Source organism: Trichinella spiralis (genome assembly GCF_000181795.1).
Source record: "Trichinella spiralis strain ISS 195 chromosome Unknown Scfld9, whole genome shotgun sequence".
In the NCBI taxonomy this organism is placed as follows: domain Eukaryota; kingdom Metazoa; phylum Nematoda; class Enoplea; order Trichinellida; family Trichinellidae; genus Trichinella; species Trichinella spiralis.
The window spans coordinates 4,497,878-4,520,789 of NW_003526948.1; the positions used below are offsets into that span (position 1 = coordinate 4,497,878).

General features: G+C 36.0%; 6 protein-coding genes across 6 annotated transcripts; 5 read left to right on the forward strand and 1 right to left on the reverse strand.

The window, feature by feature from the left end:
• Positions 1 to 1,294: 1,294 nt before the first annotated feature.
• On the reverse strand, positions 1,295 to 2,339 carry Tsp_05659 (hypothetical protein). Its single transcript, XM_003371964.1, has 3 exons — positions 2,330 to 2,339; positions 1,436 to 1,748; positions 1,295 to 1,364 (listed from the first exon to the last, which is right to left on the reverse strand). Exons 1-3 carry the CDS (start codon positions 2,337 to 2,339, stop codon positions 1,295 to 1,297), a joined length of 393 nt encoding a protein of 130 aa, XP_003372012.1.
• A 1,797-nt stretch (positions 2,340 to 4,136) lies between these two features.
• Tsp_05658 (zinc finger protein basonuclin-2) lies at positions 4,137 to 4,512 on the forward strand. Its single transcript, XM_003371965.1, has 2 exons — positions 4,137 to 4,217; positions 4,285 to 4,512. Exons 1-2 carry the CDS (start codon positions 4,137 to 4,139, stop codon positions 4,510 to 4,512), a joined length of 309 nt encoding a protein of 102 aa, XP_003372013.1.
• A 1,184-nt stretch (positions 4,513 to 5,696) lies between these two features.
• Positions 5,697 to 6,269, forward strand: Tsp_05657 (hypothetical protein). The gene is made up of 2 exons (XM_003371966.1): positions 5,697 to 5,793; positions 5,863 to 6,269. Exons 1-2 carry the CDS (start codon positions 5,697 to 5,699, stop codon positions 6,267 to 6,269), a joined length of 504 nt encoding a protein of 167 aa, XP_003372014.1.
• Positions 6,270 to 6,999: 730 nt separating this feature from the next.
• Positions 7,000 to 7,526, forward strand: Tsp_05656 (hypothetical protein). Its single transcript, XM_003371967.1, is given in 3 exon segments — positions 7,000 to 7,128; positions 7,323 to 7,423; positions 7,442 to 7,526. 3 exon segments carry the CDS (start codon positions 7,000 to 7,002, stop codon positions 7,524 to 7,526), a joined length of 315 nt encoding a protein of 104 aa, XP_003372015.1.
• Positions 7,527 to 8,509: 983 nt separating this feature from the next.
• Positions 8,510 to 14,657, forward strand: Tsp_05655 (zinc finger protein). The gene is made up of 9 exons (XM_003371968.1): positions 8,510 to 8,602; positions 9,034 to 9,061; positions 9,391 to 9,579; positions 9,651 to 9,913; positions 10,112 to 10,192; positions 10,240 to 10,368; positions 11,060 to 12,249; positions 12,331 to 12,685; positions 12,765 to 14,657. Exons 1-9 carry the CDS (start codon positions 8,510 to 8,512, stop codon positions 14,655 to 14,657), a joined length of 4,221 nt encoding a protein of 1,406 aa, XP_003372016.1.
• A 2,906-nt stretch (positions 14,658 to 17,563) lies between these two features.
• Positions 17,564 to 22,587, forward strand: Tsp_05654 (putative phosphatidate cytidylyltransferase). Its single transcript, XM_003371969.1, has 13 exons — positions 17,564 to 17,569; positions 17,652 to 17,721; positions 17,786 to 18,043; positions 18,107 to 18,325; positions 18,405 to 18,562; positions 18,630 to 18,851; positions 18,926 to 19,064; positions 19,165 to 19,365; positions 19,452 to 19,637; positions 19,710 to 19,815; positions 20,879 to 21,290; positions 21,608 to 21,734; positions 22,430 to 22,587. Exons 1-13 carry the CDS (start codon positions 17,564 to 17,566, stop codon positions 22,585 to 22,587), a joined length of 2,262 nt encoding a protein of 753 aa, XP_003372017.1.
• Positions 22,588 to 22,912: the final 325 nt, after the last annotated feature.

Sequence of the window (22,912 nt, forward strand, 5' to 3'; positions counted from 1 at the left end):
ATTCACAAAGCACTGGAACATTTTTTTGCTAATTTCTATTGTACAGTAGGATTCTGAGTTGTTTTCATTTTTTTGGCATCATTGTCGATTGCACTGCCAGACTCGAACGAAAAAATTCAACCATAAAAAGTAAGACAAGACCAAAATTATGAATATGTTAATTTTCTGGAACAATTTTTTCATCTTTCGGGTAATTCAGTCTACCCAGCACTGCTTGTGTCTACTTGTGTCAAATTGTTGTACAAAGTTTTCTTTCTTGTTGCAAGATTTGTCCGATAATTTGATAAATATTAAATCCACGGTTAAAAGTATTTAAAATTAGGCAAAGCAGAGTTGATGATGGATGTTTCTTGTAAAAAATGTTGCATTGTAAAAGACGTCGATTTGAACGTTTCTGCTTTTCCTTGGTTTTTATAATGACTGCATTCCATTCCACTAGCAAAGACGCATTTATGCTTTTTTTTGTCTTTACTCTGCACAAATTGCACTTGTTGATTTTTGTTCGTGCAAATTGGTTAAACGGAAAGAAATCGCCTTGAATATAAATGGTTGAATTAGAACAACCCAAAACAGAACTCTTTTCCTGTTGTTGTGAAATTTGAAATTTCATACAAATGAGTCAGGATATTCTGAACGTTGTGTAAATTTCGAATGGGTATAATTTTCTATGGTTGTCGATTGAGATAATAAATGGGAAAAATGTTTTTCAGTGTCGTATCAGTGTAAGTTGATCGTGAAATTTGCATGAAAATGACCAAATTCAAAATTTGAACAAGAACTGTTCAAAGTGTTGTTTTGTTGAATGTAGTGGAAAATGGAGTTATGAAAAGCAGGTGAAAAACAAAACACTGAAAAGCTGACAACAACGTACGTATGACGCACGGAAGAGACAGCGCTCCAACGGATACGGCTGCATTGCAAAGGAAGAAGATGTAAAAGAGAAAAATAATGGAAAAAACACGAACCAATATACCTAGCAGACGAAGTGAAGTTGAAGTTTGTCTTGCAGAAATTTGTGACTTTTGTTTGCCATTTCCAATTGTTGCAAATTATAATAAAGAGTCCATTTTTTTCCAGGATCTTCTGCGCCAACGCCGCAACGGCTGTGTGCAAGCATTTCAGACTCAACGTTGCAGTTGGCGACGAATTAGACGACGTGCCCGGGTCCAAGAAGCGCGTCTGATTGATGATGTTGACAATGAAAAAACGCCATTTCAAAATTTTAAGCATCAGCCAATTTGTTTGCAATCAAATTGTAAAAGCATATTACACTTTCCGGCTAAGCTTTCACTTTTCACTGTTGTTGTCCGTCTGTGCATGGTGGACGACGAATTTTGTGCTCGCTACTGTTCGGCTCTTTATTACTTAAGATTTATGCTTATAATTGTGATTGTTATTGTTGTTTAAAGAAGCAGAATCGACCATTTCGACATACGTTGACGTGGTGGAAAAATTCACCGAACAGTTAGTTTCGCAATACACTACACCAACAGTAGTTATTGTTGCAGTCGGAGGGACGAATATTTGAAGAAGCCAAAGAACAGAACTGAAACCAAGAAAGCACAATTTTCCAACAATTATTTTGCTATTTGTCGAGTTGTATTTTTCAATTTCACACTCTGCTAACTGATTGTTTGGCTTTTTCAACACGGCAACACACCCAGCATGCACCGTTGTATCAGGTATAAATTCTATGCTTGCATTTGTAATTTGCAACCCAGTTACATACCCCCCTTCTCTCTCTTTCTCTGCAATTTTTCAAAAACAAAATTATAAATAAGAATTTATGTTGGTTTTTCTGTTTGAAAAAAAATAAATGATTAAATGTAAGTGAATAAATTTATGATAAATTATTATAAAGATATATGACTTTTTTTCCGAATAAATTGCAGAGACAAAACAACAACAACGATTATCACAACTCACATTTCATAATGGATGTTAAATGTGTTGAATCGAAAGAAAACTATGCAATATATATATATATATCTATTTTTTTCATTGCAAAAGTTTATGATAAGATAAAGTTTTGTTTCGAAGCTTCTCTTTCGTCAAAGAAAAAGAGAAATTTCTCTTCATTCCCATTTTATGACTACAGTTTTTGTTTTTTGTTGTTTTTGATTTTCATGTTTGACAATTTTAATCTGAATTTTGGACGAAAAAAATTTGCATACATTTGGTCAACTAATGAAAATTTTTTGAAAGAATTTCAAATTTTTTTCAAATGATATTACAATAAAACTGAAATAAAACTGAATGCAACAACAACACATTGTTTGCATTCATTGATTTGCAGAAAAAAAAGAAACAACAGAAAGAAAGCAAAAACTTATCTGCATATTTTGCTTATTCTGTGTAAACGTTGAAAGCTCCAAATGGATAAGCTGAAATTTGAAGAAAAAGAAGAAGAAGAAAAATACTACACACACACACACACACACACACACACACACACACACACACACACACATTTGTCTGTTACAGTAGCAAAGTGTGGAATATGTTTATTTTTTGAGTTGCATTTCGAAAGCTTGATTTCCATTTTTTTGGCCGTTCATTTGAACATCTATGCGCATTGTATATTGTGTATATGTGTGTGTGTGTGTGTGTGTGAATTCTGTTTTCTTCTTCTTCTTTTGCTACTTTCGGTCGACGTTGATTGGTTTACTTTTTCACTTTGCACACCAACAAGCTGAACAAAAGGAGAAAAAAGGCATTTGTATGGGTTATTTCGAAAAGAACAGAGCAACTCAATTTCAGTAGAAAAAAAATACTAAAAGAAGAAAATAAGCGTTTCGAGTGAGTAGTATACAGTTCAGCAAACTTTTGCTTTTCAAGCAGGTAAACATTTTGTTGTGTCACGAACATTTGACAGAAAAATTTGCATATTGATCAGTAGCGCTATTGAAAAAATTTTTTCTTCAATTTATTTGAATTTGAATCATTTGAAAAGTTTGTTGTCCAAAATTGAGCAGTATATATAAAAAAAGAAGAAAAAAAGAGGGAGAGAGGGAGAGAAAATCCATGTCAAAAATAAAAGATGTTCATTTCAATTATGTGACAATGTCAAATTTGAATAGAGGAATATATTTGGTTTATTGTTGTTTGTTTTATTGTTGTAAATCAAAACTTTTCAATGATCAAATCAAAGAGATGAAATTTATTACATCGTATAACTTTTTTTTAAAAAATTAATATGCATTTCGCTGATGTTAATTGTAATTAAACAAATAGTATGGTGAATTTTCACCAAACTCTGTGATGATCAGATTTGCTCATTTTGGTGTGTTTGTTCAATCACGTGAAGGTAATATTGTTGTATTATGTTGTGTTGTGTTGTTTTGTCTTTATTTTATCATGATTCAATGCTTGTTAGTTAGCCGGTGCTTGAGCGCGTTGATCAAGGCCGGCTTTTGCAAATTGAGAAGCTTCGGTGACAAAAATGGGCGCTGGTCGTTTAGATGAGGCCCGGTGATGGCCGATGCAAATTTTTCATTGTTTGATTTGTTGACAAGTCGACAAGCTTGAACTTGAATCTGATTTACCGAAAGTACGTTATCCATTATTAATCAGCTTCAGTTTCATCATTTCCTCTCATCTTCGTCCACGTGTGCAGTTGAAATTTATTTTTCACCCTTCCAAGCTTGAATACTGACTGCAAAAATTAATAAAACAATACATTTACATTCAAATTTCCATTTTCTTATTCTTAATTATTTGTAATTATTATTTACTAATTTTGTTTATCCTTTTTTTGAAGGAGAGAGCTAATTTCAGCTTTAATAAAAAGTGGTGAAAATGCCGACACGCTGTTGACCGTTTAATGTTCATTTTATAGGGTAAAGTAAGCCGACGACAGGTGACCAGTGGCTATCAGCGAAGACCACGACAAACAGGCGCCGCAGACATCTATCCTAATCTACCTGCTTTTTCGTTTCTTTATTCCATTTGGCTTTCGTGTGTCGTCGTTGAACGAATCAGCAAATAGGACTACTGAGTGACTCTCTCACTCTCTTTCTCTCCCTCTCTTTCTCTTTCTCTTTCTTTTTCTTGCTCTCCGTGCGCCGCCAATCGGCTTTTCCCTCATAAGCTTTCATTTTTCAACTTTCAGCATCCTCCTCCACTCAGTCGTCAACATGCCAACCATACCGGCTGATCAAGCTAACATGGATCAAAATCTTGACAACAGTGCATTGTTCAACACATCCAACATTCACGTAAGTCAAAATTAATTCAGCCGTTGTTATCGTTTAGAATTATTCAAATTTCCCTTTACTATTTAAGCATTGTTTATCGATCGCATCTTGTTCAATTGCAAATTGTCGGTGTGCTAATTTCAGTGCCGACGTCAACAATACGCGGTACTGTGACCGATGCCATCATAGTTGGTTTTCGCATGGTATGTATGAAAAAGTTGTGTGCTATCCTCTTGTACCAGGGAAAATGTCTTTTTCTGTAATTCAATTTATCCACTGTCTACAATATTTCATCTCAACATATTACATACCGTAAACAGTTTACAAAATTAACTCATGTCACACAAAAAAATATGCATTTTCAATTTCACGAGTGATAAATATTATAATAGTTGTATGCGGTAAACGGAGGCAAATTTTCCTATCCAAAATTGCTCGCGCTTTTCAAAAGTAGGCTTTCGTCCAATTTCCCATTACACCGGATTCATAGTAATAATTTGCATATTTGCAAAATCTGCGTACTTGGCTTTATTTGATGTTGAACCGATTCGCAGTTGAACAGCCAAAAATCAACAACATTCGAATGTGAAATTTCAACTACCCTCTGAAATACTCGATGAATATCATTTTGACAGTTGATTTTTCATATTTTTAGAAATGCGCATTTTTGCCGCAACCAATTTTTGCAAGCAATGCTTTTTCTTTCAATGCAATGACACGAACTGCCTCCATCCAGTTGGCTATCAATTTCCAGTGCTTTTGTTTATCATTATAATGCATGTATGCATGCATGCAGGCAGGCACAATTTTCATAACTTGAGCGAAAATTTCGAAAATTACAATTAATTAACATGGCGCTTTCTTTTATGTTAAATTTGAAAATGCCACGTGGACATTCGATTGAAAATATTATTTATTTACGACACATGCGTTGTTGTATGTAGGTTGCTGACAAAAAGCTTACGGTTGAAATGTTTCAAAGTAAATAATATAAGCATGAATAGAGGAAAATTGGAAATGGAAGAAAAAGATTTATTTGATTTTGTTTTCAATTCTAACTTCCAATTGTCATATATCCCCATTTTTCTCAAAAATTTTATCTAGCTGGTTCAGCTTAATGATTTAGTGTTGTTTTCGTTTCTCAGCCAGACAAGAGACATGAAAAGTAGTAGGAGGCAAGAATGATTGAATGAATAGTAATTGCAATTTGTCAGCAAAAATAAGTATGTGAAATGTAGAAGCTTGGAACACAAATAAAAGTAGTCGGTCAGGATTGTGATTTGAGCCGCTGGGTTGTCGGCTAGTGAAAGGATTTTGAGAAGCGGACGCGGCGGATGTTGACTGGCACGCGGCAGGACGGACGCGTGGTTGGTTAGACTTTTTGCGTCCGTTGGCCATAGTTGACCGCACGACGCTTCTGCCATTGGAAAATGGAAAACTTCTGCCGCATCTGTGTATGAAAAACGCGCCAGAAGCGCGGCTGGCGTTCCTTGGCCATAAATGCTGCTCGCAAAGCGGCGCCATTTGACCTTTTGCAGCAAGTTTGACAAGCAAGCGTCCGTTGTGTTTTTCCAAGACAACAACTGCTACGACACACGTACATTGAAAATAAGCTGGCAATATATAGCTAGTTGACCGCTTGGCAAGCTAATAAAAAAGCTGTCAGCTGCGTTTGAAAGCGCGACAAATGTGATAGGCTTTTTCCCGTTGGCTTGCTCGCGCTTCTCTCTATCCGCTGTTGACGACGCCATCTGGCTTTGTCCGCTTGTGGTGACGACAGCGTGCCACCGATGGATCCGTCTGGCACCAAGCCGTTCGCCAATGGCAGCTGTTGTTCAAGCTTCATTTGAAAGCATGTTGGTTATTCGACCGCTGTTGACACGATCGTTTGTCACTTCAATTTCGGACGTCAGCTTGTTGGCCCCGTCGCGACGCACACCACCTCCGCAGTTTACCTACAACGTCTGCAGGTTGGAAAGAAGATTTTTGGCTGGAAAGATTGAAAATTTACATGCAAGCTGTTTGGCGGCTTTCCCGTTCATTTTTACCTTACCCGCGGACAGCACCGCCTGACACTTTTTCACAAGCAATATGAAAAACAACAGCACGTCGTTAAGCTCTGTAGTCAATTTTGATCTTCGAAATACGCCCTATACATTATTATAATTATTCTAACGAGCTTCTTGAAATTGCACACTACTTTGAATATATGCCAATTCACTTTCAGCACGTCATATATATATATATATATCTATACATTATTTGATCAAATCAGTATTACGACTTTTTGAAAAAGTCAAAACAGCCGTTTTACCAGAAATGCTGTTAAAAGTAGGAAAAAGCTGCACAGACTTTGGAATGTGTCAAAGTGAGGAAAGTGTCGACTGAGTTGATTTACCTGCATTTTCGAGTGCAAACATACGCGAAACGTTTGCCAAATTATCTGACCTGATTATTTGCATTTTCTTGCTACACCAGTGCTTCTCAATGCTTTTGCAATGCAAAGTTCAATAATTTACCATTATTCTGTTGTATGAGATTGCAACTACTAACTCGGACAGGGTCGACATGCAATAATAGTTGAGAAAACTGTTTATAAGAAAATTATTATCAATTCACATGAACAACAAAAAGAATTTGAAAATTTTAAACTTGAAAAAATTTTTACAAACTACCAAATGGGATTATTATTATTACAATAGAGTCTGTTGCATTACACATTTTGTTCCCTGCTCAATTTACTGATTTTTTTTCTTCTTTCAAAAATATGTGAATTGATAAAAAGTTGAAAAGATATGTAAAAATGAAAGAGTATGTTTCCAAGCTGTTGCACCACTGTCGTGCTGCTGCTTCTGCTGCTGTTCGTCGACTTGCACAGCAAAATTGTTCTCATTCCTTTCAGTGTGTCAGTGCTGATTTTCAAACTTCTGCGGTCACTACTACTACTACTACTACTGCTACTACTGCAACAGCAACCTTTCTCCCTCTCCCCCTCTTTCTCTCTCTCTCTCTCTTAATGTGCTGCTCTCTTGAACTTGACGTGAAAGCATGATGGTGATAATGATTAATAATATTTAAAAAAATCTATATATATAACCGAAAAGCAAAAGATAAATAAAAAACCAGGAAGCTAGCAAAATCAAGCAAGCTGGCTATCATCGTATATCGGCTGTGAGTACCAGACAGTTTAACTTGAACGACGTCTCCAGATGGACGCGTTGTCTTGGGTTTTATTTCAATTTTAGCCGGCAAATTTCCAATTGCAAAAGTTTGTGGTGGAAAATTGAAGCGCAACAGAAAAAAAAACCAATTCAAACCAAGATCCAATAGGATATTACAACGATGAGGAGAGAGTTGGACTGGACGCGTTGCGAACAGACGAAAAAATTTACACACTTTTTCCGCGCCGAGCTGTCGATTTTAGAGAGGGAGATAAAATTTTTAATGCTTGCACAAGTGTTTTCATTTTATTGTTCATTTTTTATATTGTAGCATTTCAACAATTGAAACAATTTTTATTCATTGAGGAAATGTATCCATCATGCATTATGATGAGAGAAAATTATTTCAGAATGTTATTAATTTTTTCCTTTTTCAATTCATTTTTAACTGTAAAATTCGATATGTGATTGTTATCATTATTATTGTTGTTGTTGTTGTTGTTGTTGTTAGTGAATGTTGCACCGTAGCTAACAGCTTGCTGGCTATTCGGCGTTTAAAAGTGCTCACAGTTTCAACATTTCTTAACTAAGCCGATTATCAGAAGAGTAAGAAAAATGTTTATAAATAATGGAATTGCTTGTAACATTTTTTTTATATAAGAAAGTAATTGCAACAGGAAAAATGTATTTTCGTAATGTTTCAGCTAAGTATTTCATGTGATGCGATGATATTCTGTGCTAAATAGCGCTTTTTTTGCCACATGCAGATGTGGTTGTCAGCAACAGCTCTGCAACAACAACAACAACGATGGGAGGTAGTAAAAAATGTCGGTCTGAATCATAATAGCATGGCGGCAAAGCGGGCCAATCTGCGTAGCAAAGTTTGTTGCGGTGTGCGTGGTGGTGGCGGTGGTGGTGGTGATGGTGTGCGTGTGTGTGTGTGTATGTGTGTGCGCGCGCGCAGTCTGATGAAGAATCCCTTCCAGAGTAGTGTCGTTTCTGTCTTTCGCTCATTCAACAGCAACAACACAAGCAACGACGCTTGACGCTTGTTTGCACACTTTTACTTGATCATTTTCTTTATTTGTATTGTGTTGAACAAAAATTTGCATAACTGACATTGACATCTATTAATTCAAGATGCTTGATTAGATGTGTCTGAGAAACAAGATAGAGTACACCGTTCGGCAACGTACAGCTGTAACAGTTCAGTGTAGTATAAAATATTCAACTTTACAAGCGAACGTATTTTCTGATACAGTTCTGATTTTCGAACAATAAAATTATGAACGACGGTAAGCTAGCTGTTACTGTGCTAATATTTTTCAGTGTAAATGTAAATTTTATCTTAACAGTATTTACATATTTAATACAACAACAATTGAACAAGTTGACATCAATTTAATTATGCTTTTTTGTAAAGTCACTACTTTTACTTACATGGTGCAGGTTGGTTTTGTTTTTATTGTTGTTCCCTTAACAAAAATTATCTTGTAAACTTCGTTATGTTATTTTTACATTATTTAAATTTATGCTATTGTAATTTTATAAAAATGAGAAAAAAGTAAGAAAATAATCGAAAAAGTGTCATTTTGCACAAGTATTCAACAATTGTAACTAGTCGAATAAAAAATATATTGCAATTTCTATTCAAATTTATCAAAGTTTCTATTCAGTTCAATTCAACAGTATCACTCAGCAGCAGTAATTGATCAACCATTGATGTCTCAATGAAAGTGCAACGTTGTTGTATTGTTATCGACAGAAATGGGTTGGTCAAACATTAACATTCAAAAATTAAAATAGCTAAAAATATTCAAATGTGAATTTATTCTATGAATTCCGTGTGTTTATTTATAGCTGTGAAATTGTAAAAATGCAACTTGTTGATTTCTTCATTGTTAAAGTTTTTGATTCAGACGGAAACGAATGAAATTGCCAATTTAAAAGAATTTTATGACAGAAAAGTAGCGTGTACGATTTGATTTGAAAAAGTTGTTTTCAATATTTCACTAAATTAATTATCCGTTCAGTCATTAGCATTGTCGGCGTAGTTTTGTTTGCCGGTCTTGCGCACGAGCGCGGAACACTTCCGTTGTTTGCCTGTGGCTGCTTAACGGCTAATCGGTTAAGCCGGCGACGAATATTTCTCTCAATACAGATACAATCTCTGTGCAAAATTCAGCGGTGCTGTTGTTGTGATTTGAAATCTTGTGACGTCAGTTGTCCAGTTTTCGATACTTTGCTAAGCTAACGTGGTGAACAAGCTTCATCTTACGGTAATAATTGCTAGCGGATGACGAATGGCGACCTCAGCTGTCGGCTGACACGTCCAAGCACGTGCCGTCGCTCTGTCACGATGAAAGACAACAGGAAATGTGCCTAGTTAGAAACAAATGGCCAACACTAAAAGCTATTTTCCACTTTATCCCCATTCGTGACAAGAAGCCGACAAATGTGCCTTTGTCAGCTTTTTGCATTCATTCAGGCTGGAATAACGGAGACAGAGCAGCAGCAGCAACAGCAGCAGTAGCAGTAGCAGTAGCAGCGGGCTACGTTAGGCGCACAAAATTAATTCTGCTTCCTTTTTGCTTTATCATGCTTTTTTGAATTTTTATTCTCTTTTACCACCACAGTCAACATCACTTACTCACAGCTTGTCATTTGTTAATTCTTCTTCTTCTTATTATTATTATTAAAAATAAAAAAGAAATTCCATTTATTCTCATTTTTAATAACGGTTTTCAATTTTAGCCGCTAGTTTGTTGCATTCGGTCAATAATTCATCACCACCTTGTACAGTATTTGGTGGAATTTTTTCCGAACCACGAGATGGTAAATCTGTTTTCAATATTTTGTCGATGGTTTTGTTTGGTGCTCAGGCGGTTCCAATTCAACTGAAAATACTTCTTGACCGCTTACTGTGCAGCGTTGATCCGAACGCTCGGCCAGCATTGCTGGAATCTTTCGGTTGGAACATGGATGATTACACCCGTGGCTATGTGCTTGAGGTAAACCATGTCATTCTTGTGTATTTGAATAATTTTCGAATGCTTCTATTATTTATTTCTTAAAATTAACCTTTAGTCTTATTTTCTTTCATTTTTGAAGCTTTTCATTTTATTAATTATTTACATATACTTAAATATAATTTAGTGTTTGTGTTTTATGGAAATATTTCTTTTTTTGCTAAATGAAATCAGTATTTTTATTTATATTTGAATTAAAATTTGTTCCATAATTTCATCTTCCAAGTTAATATAGTCATTTTTTCATTTTTGTAAAAATTTTTCACTTAAAAATCTGTACTATTTTCTAACTAAGTGAGATTAGCTAAATTGAAAATGGTACTTATTTGATGACAAGCAACAAACAGTCGATTCATCTTCAACAAAGCAGCACATAAATGATAATCACCGTCGAAATTTACTGCTGCCACATGTGATAACAGGATAATTTTTCGTAGTGACGTAGGCGATGGGTTTGGCTTTTAATGGACTGCTGTTGTTGTTGTTGTTGCTTTTGCTTGTGATAAGTAAATCTCTTTGGGTACGGTTGCCCAGTGTGCAGAATATAGTGATAAAATATAATATTCAACGAGTAGTGATGCTGGAATTATTGTATATTTTTTTGTTTTGTTTCGATTTTTTGTTAAATTTCTATGTCAGTATTGCTTTTTTTAAAAATGTAATTTCTTTTTAGGATAAATTTGGTCGCGAATTGACCAGCTGGAGTATGTGCAGTCGTGAAGAAGAGCAACTAATTTATCCGTTCTTTTTGAGCTTCCCGGAAACTAGATCACTGGCTTTGAAAATGATGGTTACTGATCAGTTGTCATCAACAGCTCCGCCGTCAGTGGTGCCGTTGCCATCGGTCATTGGTCAGCAGTCGTTGAATGGCAAGGCTGTTGATCACTTGTCCGCAGGGCACGGTGAAAAAGTCTCCTCCGAGCCTGTGAAGTTGTTCAGCGTGGAAATGAACGGCAAGCCAGGTCCAGCGACGAACCGATCTTGGAATGGCTGCTTTACAGAAATAACTTCACCGAGTAAAAATTGCTTATCCGAAATAAGCAGCATCAAATCGTCGTCGTGCAGTGATTTTCCCGTTTCTGCGATAGCCAACGATTTGTTGAATGTGACCACAACAACAACAACAACAACGAATTGCATGGTTGACCAAAAGATGCCCACTGCTGGCACGTCAACTTTGCTGTCGGACAGTGTTGCTTCGCCTAATGCTTCCTCTTCTGCTTCATCATCAGTGCCTTCTTCTTCATCATCATCTTCTTCTTCGACTTCTCCTCCATTTCCTGTTCACCTTACCTCTGCTTTTTCTTCGCCGTCTTCTTCTGCTTCTTCAGTTTCATTTTCTGCGTCTGCTTTCACTAGACAGCGACAAGAACATTTCTCTACTGTCTCTCAAGTAACGCTACCGTCAATGTGCTTCGCTTCTACAGACTTGGCTCGTTTGCCGAATTATCATCATCATCAATATGGTGGCGATTGCAACGCTGAGCTCGGTAGTCTAGTGGCGTGCAGTAGTGATGGTCAGCAGCAGCAGCAGCAGCAGCAGCACAACATTCCCGTCGGCGAGCAACAACTGTCTTCCTATCCTGCTGCCGTTATTGGTTCGTCACCTCATCAATTTATTTTTTCCCAAGAAAACAACATCACCAATTCTATTCAAGATGACAAAAGTAGCAGCAGCAGCAACATCAACAATAGTAACAATGATAATGAGGACGGAATGATCAGTGATGACAACAACAGTAGCATCAATAACAGCAACAACAATTATAATAATCTTCTTCACCATCACGGCGGCAATGGTGGAATCAATTCTTTGCTGTATTATTCAAAAAAACTGCGCAGCATTCGACGTGCCGCTACACGGTAAATGTGAAAAATAAAGCAATTTGTGTAGAAAAATTTACTGCATTACAAAAACAAAAAATTGAATTCGATTCATTTTAGACGCTACCATCCGTGGAATTTGTCCAACTTGGGCACAAATCCGTTGACTGGTAAAAAGCGTGTGCAGTGTCGAATTTGTTGGAAAACATTTTGCGATAAAGGAGCGTTGAAAATTCACGTCAGTGCTGTGCACCTTCGCGAGATGCACAAATGCACAATCGAAGGTTGTACGATGATGTTCAGTTCACGTCGTAGCCGTAACCGTCATTCGGCAAATTTGAACCCCAAACTTCACTCTCCAACGGTGGCTCGCAATGGCAGTGCTTTGCCCTCGGTCATACCCAACGCTGACCAACTGATAATCGCCAGTCAGCAGTTTGTAGCTCCTCTCCAACCCTATTCAACAATGATGGCGGTACGGAATATAAATTGCAATAAATGGCAGAGAAATATATATATTTTTTTAATATAAATTTTTTTTCTTGGTTTTTTAGTTTCATCAAAATTCTCATTCAGCAGCAATTAACGTTGATAGACGTTGTTGTTCATCAGAGACACAGTCAGCGGCTACTGATCAAAGCGCTGGTTCTTCGTCCAGAAAACGGAAAAGTGGTACGCCAAAAAAATTGACTCAAGTTAATGATAATACGACTGATGAGCAGCAACATCAACAGCAGCAACAGCAGCAGCAGCAATTGAACGAAATTATACAAAATGATAATACGGTTGAAACATCTTCACATCTGGCTGTTGTTGATGATGACCAGTTGTCAGTTTTGAAAACAATTAATTATCAACTGAAGGAAGAAGATGAGGAAGAAGGATTAGCGGAAAATGACAAGAAGCGCACATTGAATACTAAAGCGTGTGATAAGGAAGTGGAACGAGCATCGCAAACAGATGCTAACAGACGAGGAAAGGAAGGAAATAACGACGAAGGCCAAGTAGTGAGAGAAGAGGGCAATGGTGAAGATGAAGATAGAGAAGAAGAGGCAACAATTGAACAAAGTGCGGCACTGCTAAGACAGCTTACAAATACACTGCAAGCAATGGGTGCTGCACAAGCATTGTCTACTTTCCAGCAGCAGCAGCAGCAGCAGCAGCAGCAACAACAACAACAACAACGTGACGTATATGCATCATCATTGGATGAACTGTACAACAGTACTGTGCAACAACGAACTGCTTTTCAGCACAGTTTGATTGCCAATTCAGCAGACATAACCGAAATGGGCAGGTCGAACATTTTGGAAAATTCCATACAAAGTAACGCTAGCGAAGTGATGGAGATGATCGGCGATTGCGGTTCACCTTGCTTCGAAGGAAACTTTAACGACACAAAAAACACTGCTGGAAATAGCTCGTTGCTTAGACAGTTGATAAACGCAAACGAGGCAAATGCATTAGCAAAGAGAAAGCAACCAGTCGTCAATGGTGGTGGTGGTGCTGCTGCTGCTACTGGTGGTGGAGGATTTGCTTTCGGTGACGAAGTGTCACCGAATATTGTAATAACCCAATGTAAAACTAGCAGTGGCACGATCGAGATTCCAATCAACGAAGACAATCCGAGACAGTGCGCAACTTGTGGAAAAATTTTCCAAAATCACTTCAGCGTTAAAACGCACTATCAAAATGTCCATTTGAAAGTGATGCATCAGTGTACAGTCAAAGGGTGCACGGCCGCGTTTCCGTCCAAAAGGAGCCGTGATCGGCATTCAGCCAATCAGAACTTGCATCGCAAATTGGTCAACGGTATTGGTCGACACGGAGAAATACCAATGGCGAACAGTCCTTCGTCAACTGCTGCTGCTGCTGCTGCTGCAGCTTCTGTTGTCGCTGCTGCTGATTTGTTGAACGCCCGAGATTCGTCCGGCAATTTGTCAGCCGCCGCCGCCGCCGCCGCTGCCGCAGCAGCATTCCAAGCAGGTCTGCTGAACAATACCACAACTGCGCAGCTCATGACGGCCGCCGGAGCCGCTTTGTACGGTGCAATTCACAGTCCGAACAGTTTTTCCAACCCGTCGATAATTCCCCCATTTCCGCATGCAATTTTTGCGCCATATTTGACCAGTCACTTTGCTGCTGCGGCGGCTGCGGCTGCCACGGTCACGCAGCCGACAAACTGCTACATACCGACAATCAATCCTACCACTGTTGTAAGTAGTAGTAGCAGCAGCAGCAGCAGCATCGGCAATGGCAACAGCAACAATGGTCAAGGAAAATTATTCCAACCGCCATCACTGTATGGTTCACTGTATTCTCCAAATGGTGAAATGGTGACAAAAGACAGTCAACAACAAGATGTGGTGCTCAATTTGTCGAAAAAGCCCAGCTCAAGCAATACCAATTCGTTGTCGTCTTCTCCAGGATATTCCCATGCCGACTGAGATTGATTGGACTTCATCATCATCATCATCATCATCATCATCATTCATGTGCAATTTTGACTCTACTATGAGCTTATTGCTACTATTACTACTGTATGAAAGTGAAGAACCAAAACAAGAAACACTGGCAAGAAAGAGAAAGAAAAAAAGGCGTATTTTTGCGCAGTTTTCGTTTTGTTCCGCTCGCTATATTGTCCCCACTTTGTTGTCTGGTTTTCATTTTTATAATTCATTTGTTTTGCACTTGCTGCGTAGTAGATAGATGGTGTGCGTTACTGTATATATACATTATGTAAAATTTTTTTGTACAGTACTGCATATGACTTGGTTTCTTTTTTTATACTCTTTTTTATATAATTAGTGTGAAAGCAGATTTCTGGTTGTTTTTTCTATTTTTTGAATTCTCAGTTTATGATCGATCACCTTTTGTTTTTCTTTTTTTGAAATACACATTTATTTGTACATAATACGTACACATATATGATGTTTGCGAATGTGTATATGTATATGTACGTGTGTGTGTGTGCGTATATATATATATATATATATATATATGTTGTATAAAAGATATTTGTTACGCTGCCTATGAAAAATTGGCTTATAAGTGTCGTAATTTTTAGCCAATTTTTTTCTAGACTACTGATTAATATTTCCTTGTGTTTTAGCTTTATCATATGTGAGAAGCTTTCTGTTTTTTGTTTTTATATGTATTCTTTTGATTTTAATTCTTATTATGTGTTATTCTGCAACCACTTGGATACCGACCACATGCTGTTCTGGTGAAGAATGTTCGAAATATGTTGGAGAGGAGGAAGTACAGAAAGCAAACAAATTCATCAAGTTTGAACTGAGCATCATGGTTCTCTACTTGCATTTGTCGTGCGTTTTGTGTTCCGAATAAAAACAAATGAGGTATTTAGTCATTCAGTATTGATTCACTTGCTAATGCCTACATGTTTTGTCGTTACGAACAACTAACCGCTAATTGCATGGGGAAATGTTTCTACATTCTAATGAGCATTTTTACACGTTCACATCCGCGTGACAATCGAACGAAATATGCCATTCAAACAAATGAACATGTTGGTGGCTTTGTTAAATTTAAATAATTCGACCAATTTTCTTTTTCTCATTCATCTGTCTTTTTCAAAACATCATTACATAATGGAATCAAGTACACTTGGTTGAAATCTTTGACAATCGTGCACGTGAAATGACAGTATCGAAGGTAGATAACAAACACAAACAGATGAAATGACTAACCGAACACGAACGCCACAAATTAAATTAAATTAAATTAAATTAAATTAAGTTTTTACTTAAACTATAAAAACAAAAAGCAAGCAGTGTTCGAAAACCAAAAAAATCAAACTCTGGGTCTACTGTAGATAAGTTTTTTGAAAAAAATATGCATGCGATGAAAATGATGCTACTGGTGCTAACTATTAGTTGATGTTTTATCGATGTAAATTTTTAGAAATATTTATTACATTTTTTACTAATAAACACTGCCAAAAAATTACAAAAATTAGTCATTTTTTGCGATTGAATTGTATTGTCAAATTGTACTTGAATAAGTTTATTACGGTATTGTAAGTCAAATTGTACTTGAATAAGTTTATTACGGTATTAATTTTTTAAATAAGTGTCAGTTATCCTCGTTAGACAAACCAATTGGTATTTTTAATTTTTTAATAACAACAGCTAATTAATCCAAGCATTATCCGCACTTCTATTGCACTTCTGTTAAAAACCGACGATCTTCCACTATGTCAGCCGTAAAATGCGGAAGCTGTATAGAATTGTTTAAAAAGTCAAAATGAAGCTTCAAGTGAAAAATCAATACAAAATTTGTTGGTTAGGGCAAAATTTTTTGTAATTAAACTTAACAAAACAAATTGCGATCACTAAATGAAACAACTAGAGAAGTTGAAATAGAGAAACGAAGCAGCACTGCTAAGGAATTATTTATTATTTAAAAATTTTGCATTTTTAAATTAATAATAATTAAAAATATAATTTACAATACACCTATAAAAAATCAAGCTCAAGCTTACTGTAAGTGTTTGTCAGATTTAAGAATTATTTTGCTAACTTTACGATACGGTTGCTTTCTACTTAAGTCATGGTAAGTTTTCGATTTATGTTTTAGACGTTATTTGCTCTAGTTTAATTCAATTTTACGGCATAGTGAGCCATTATAATGTACGTCTTGTTTGTCTTATTTGTGCAGTTAATTCGAAGGGATTTTCAATTTTTTTGCTCTAAAGTTGAACAAAATTGCATCGATTTTATGATTTTGTTTGTCTTATTCCTAGTATTAATTTATCATCTTATTAGACTTTAATTTTTAACGTAAATACATCTAATTGTCTAACAAATAATTGTTGAAAAGTGACTCATTATGTGCATGTATATTATGTATGTGTATATGAGTTCAGATTTATGTTCTCTGCTAGAAATTGAACGACTGTGTTTAGGATAGTTATTTTTAAAATAGTTTATCAACATTAAGTTTAAAAAATTTTTTAATTTTAAATTACTCAGTATGTTCTGAATGCAATAAAACTTAAAAGAACGATTTGTTAGAAGCTGTGTATAATTGTTGTTTTCTTCTCGTCATGTTCAGTCGAAATTTTTGCTGTCGTTTGGTATGGTAAAATTTAGTCGAAGTAATTTCTTGACAGTTGCATTCGAATGAAAATGGACATATTTTGTTGTTGTTATTTTTTCAATTCGAAATTCACCTGCTCTTCTTGAGGCAGTCCGAAAGCTTACATTTTTTTTACATTTCTGAATAAATTTTTATACAAATGGCGAAATTTATGTTGTTATGTATTCGAGTTTTTCACGCTTAAAAGCAGTCTAGTTTAACTTTAGAATAAGTTGAATTTTTACAGGCACGGATGGGTGTAAAATTGTAATTCTGATTTTTAATCAAGCTGCAAGCGTTCACGAAAGCCGTTGATAATTGCCAGTGATTGTTTCTTTCAGAGATTCGTTGAATACATTTTGGCTGCGTTGCTCATCTGTGGATCCGGTTCATTCCAACAAGTAATTTATGGTAAGCGAAAAATGCATTTTGTCAGAGTTGTGAAATGAATTATTTTTGTGAAACAATTTTTCAGCGCCGATACTGATAATCTTTTACAAGATGGAACAATATGTCAACGCAGAAAATATCCTTAGCCATTCAAATGCCATGGCGTATTACTTGAAGAACATTTTGAACAATGCTCGGTATGGATTTGTAAAAAATTGTTTCAGTCTGAATGAAAAAAGAAAAATGCTCATTTATAGAAAGACTAGAGGAATGGGATTGTGGTGCTGTATGATTTTGCCCCTGTTAATTCACATCGAATGTGCTCAACTGGGTAACTGTTCTGGTAAGTGTTAGGCATGTTTGGTCATTTTCAGTTGTTTGTATTTATATTATAAAATTGATTTAGATTGGGATGGTAATGGCTATTTTCTGTTGCATACAATGATGTACGCAGTATTTTGGGCAAGCATGGCCGCATATGCAATGCAGTGTGTTCAATTGTGGCCAGTCGCTATCTTTTGTTTGTCCACCTTTTGCAGTGTTTCGGTCGGAAATATAGTGGTTGTGGTCAATCTTTTCTTCATGAATGGAATCGAAACTATACCAGATCATTTCAAATTAGTCAGTAAGTCATGTTAATTAATAATTTTAAAAATATAAAATATATGATTGATAACAACTAGATGATATTGTTTCCATTTTAGCCGCGCCCAGTTCTCTGTGGTTAGGCACAGTTGTTTATATTGTTCAGGCTTTATCCCTTTACAATATTTCACGATGGTTCAAGCGCAGCTTTACCATCGGAGAGTTGTGTCTGGTTTACCAATTATTATTTTACGGATTGTTCAGGGCAGCTGCAGCGGTATTTGTATTTTTGTATTTTGATGTTAATTTTCAAAAGAAAAAAGTTTTTTTTATCTTTTTTTCAGATTACCAATGTGACAGCGTTTGAAAATCCATTAATGCTTATGCCCAAGTGGACCATGTTGTGGACGGCTGTGGTTGTGTTGCACATTTTGCTATTCAGAAGTGACGAAATATTCGAATTGGTTTTTTTGATTATTTTAAACTTTTCTCTGATTGCTTACTGTACATCCGTTCAGTGTACAGTCGGTGCTGTGAAACATTTGATGATCAGACTTTTACAACAGGTGAAATAAGTCGAACATGAGCGTCAATTTTCCATATATATATTTATTTATTTATTTGTTGTTGTCATTTTCAGAAATATTTGTTTTTGTTCTGGTCTTTCAATGTATGGGCATCTGGAATGTTTATACGGAAATGTATGAAAATGAACATCCCCATTACAACTGTCCACCGAAAATTTTTCCACTTGCCCGTAGTGATGGTAGCTGTCAGTGGTTTGTTGGTTGATCCTCAGTTGACTTACTGCGTCAGCGCTCTTACGTTTGCCTTTATGGTTCTTATTGAGGTTGTTGTTTGACATTATCATTTTTCCAGTATGTTCCATTCACCATATAACCAACTATTTTTGTCAGGCTGTTCGAGCTCTGTCCATAACTTCTGTTGGTAATAGGATTCATCAGGTGATAAAAATTTTCGGTGATAATCAAGATCAGGGAAAATTGTTCTTAACTCCGTTGTATTTGTTCGTGGCGATTTTCTGGCCCATCTGGTGGTCTCCGGTGACGGCTGTTGACGGTATTAGTGAACGAGCCTACTTTAGTCTAGAATTAATTAATTAATTAATTGACCGTTGATGATCAGATTATGAATTGACATTTCAGAGATTCAGTTGCGCCATTTTTCCGGCATTATTTCTGTGGGTGTAGGTGATGCGATGGCAGCGCTCGTTGGATCTCGCTTTGGACGCCATCGTATGAGCAAGAACAGTTCGAAATCTGTCGAAGGATTGTTTGCCAATTTTATCAGCATGATCTTGCTGCTTTTCGTATTCGCTGTCATTCTGGACGGTATCGTTCATCTTTGGCATTGTATTTGTTTATTTCAATTTTTTTAAAAGTAATTTTCTTCATATATTTTAGAACCACTTAAAAAAGATCCATTGTTCATTATTCGAGCGATTCTTGGATGCGCTGGGGTGGCGTTATTCGAAGCACGTACCGGTCAGATGGACAATTTGATACTGCCGTTCGTCTTTCGCATGGCAATTTTTTGAACTGCATGATATTTCATTTCTTCTACTCGTACTCTATTCTAGTCCGTATTTCTGTTGTCTGTCGTAGTTTGAATTCAGTTTATTCTTTTTTGTTTCTGTTGTTCAACGAAACATCTACTCTGGGAACTGTTTTTTATCGTTGAACTGTTAATTGTTACATTTCTTCTAACGTTCGGCGAACAAAAATTACATTTTTTGTTCGTTGAAGTTTGTTTTTTATGCATGTTTGACTTTTTATTTGTTTGCGGCAAACATGGTTGTTGGGATTTTTTTTCAAATAAAGTTATTCTGGGTGAATGGATATTTTCTTTAACAGAAAGTAAAATAGACGAAGACCAAGCACAACTACAAGTCATCTATTGTTTGTACTTTATACGGTGACGATACTACATCATAGTCAATGAATACATCTTCAAAAGGCCAGTGTACAATTTAATGAAATTCGTAATTTTTTTTTGTAGGCAAAGTTGTTCGCAATAATTTCTCTTGATAAATAAATATTATTAATGTATTCTGTATTGTTAGTACTTTTAATTTTAAATTAATAAATCAAAAAAAATTTATAATATTTTGTTGAAAAATTAATTGATGATGACGTTTTCTGTTCTATTGATTGCATCAAATTTCTTATATTTGTACTTGCATGTCATTAATATTCACAGTAACGATTTTAATAATGTCACTTCAACGATGTATAATATTTTGTTTTTATTTTATCAATCGTTTTTTTTTGCATATAATTTTGAGACTGAATTTAAAATTAAGTTGAAGTGAAAATAGTATTGTTGAGATTTATTTCAATTTATTGAAACCTTAATTTGAATAATAATAATAATAATAATTGTTTTCGAAATTATTATTTGACATTTCATTCTTGAATATCAGATGCTTGCAATCGCTGACGTGCCCTGAAAATTGTCGAATAATCAGTTGACGGTTTCACTGCAACGGTTATTGTCGTCGATGAGCTGACGTAGGCATTTTCGCCGTGCAAATAAATATTAATCGAATCGAAATTTGAAAACGATACTGCAGTCCAAAGACGGCGTTCTCCATTTCAACGCCGATGGATCCGTCCAAGCAGGCCAAGTTGTCGCCGGTGCCGAGTCTTCTGTCGTTGAGGATTGTGGAAACCCCGCCCGCGATAAAGCTTCGTTACAGAGACACTTCGAAGTATCTGATTTGGCCAAGTCACCCGTTGAACGTCAATTCGACCGCTATTCAACGTCGAGATTTTGTCGGTTCACAGCCGGCAATTGCCAGCTCGCTGTACAAATCGAACACGTTGAAAATTTCGTCCAAGCCACCATGGCTTGATCCGACTAATCATCACCATCACCACCGTTCCTTCAGCGGACGGTTCACCTCCTTTCGTCATACTTTCAGCACCGGTCGATCTACTTCACCGGCATCGGTACCAGTGATTGAAGTGTTGCCGGATTCTAAGGTTTGCCTAATTCTATGAAATTGTATTTTTTTTCTCTTTTAATTTCTGCTATTCTTCTTCCTCTTCTTCTTCTTCTTCTTTTTCTTCTTCTTCTTCTTCTTCTCCTCCTCCACCTTCTTCTTCTTCTATCTCCTCCTTCTGGCTATTATGATCATCAGCATCAGCATCATTGTCTTCTTCTTTTTCTTCTTCTTCTACACCTCCTTTTATTTTGGATTCTAATTATGAAACAGAAGAAAGAAAATGAAAAGCATAGCATCTTCTTTTGATCAATTGTTTTTTTGTTCTACTAGTGCTTTTCTCTTGCATCACTTCAGCGCAGCGCATTTCCATTTTTTTTAGAATATCGAGGCAAAGGGTCGCTCACTGCCCACTCTCCGTTTGGAAATAACTCGATTCTAAGCTGGCTGCACATTTTCCCGCATTCTCTTGCCTGTTACGTCGGTGAGTTCGTTATTGCAGTTTTGCTTTTATCCTACTGTAATTAAAAAATTTTCACCAACCACCTACAATGTTTGCTTGTTGTTGTTGTTTTCTCACTGTTGTTTGCCGGCTTTTTTCAAAAATTTTCCAAATTGCCATCCCCAACATGTACTGCTATTTGATAATTTGTACGGGCGCGGCTGTCAACTTGACCGACCAGTAGCAGAGAAATAAGCGAGCGTGGCTCATTAATCTTCATTCATTCATTTTTTCATCGATAACACTTTTGAGCATCGTATTAATATTTTTTGCGCGATAATTTTCATACTGTATATGTCACAGAATTCAAAATTTTACATTTCACTGTACTAGTTGTTGTTATTTGCGTCGATTAATTTTATGTATTTCCTTTAAATTGCTTTTCTCGCGAAAAATGTAAGAATAAAGGGAATGAATCGGTTTTTGCAGGCCAGTTGATTAGCAAGCAGATTGATTAATTTGAAAATTTTCAGCTACACTTGTTCAAATCCAATTATACAATGAGTTCGATGTGTGTTTTGATTGAACATAATTCAAAACGATTGAAATTGTTTTTTTACAGGTTCTTTTCTGATTTAATGTTTTATAATTGTTTTAAAAAATGACCAGCTTTTAGAGCTGTGATAAAAAAAATATGAAATTTCTTTTACTGATTTGTATTGTTTTTGTATTTGTAGGAATGAATGCTTGTTGTCTGTCTCATGTTTCGATTCTTCTTTTCTTGGTTGGTTGGTTTGCTTGCTGCCTATTAATCGCATTGTTCTTATCACACAATACGGCCATTGATAGACAGATAAAGCTTGTTCATTTTGAAACGATTGACCGTGTTTATTAAATTCAAGCATCAGATCATTTGCATGAGAATGAATGTTGTTGTTGTTGTTGTGCTTGCTTGGTTTGCCAGTGACGTTATGTGAATTGCGACATTCTGTGAGTATGCCATATATTTATCAATTTATTGTTGTCATTCTATTTACAAAATTTTATCACTCAAATTGTTATTGGACATAAATTATAAACAAATTGATCACAGTAATATTAACGACAAATAAATACACATACATGCTCATTACGGGCTCTGAAATAAAGTGCCATTTTTTATTTTCATCACTTACAAAAGTAATCTTCTTCTTACTGTAGTTTGTTAATTCGAAGGTTGC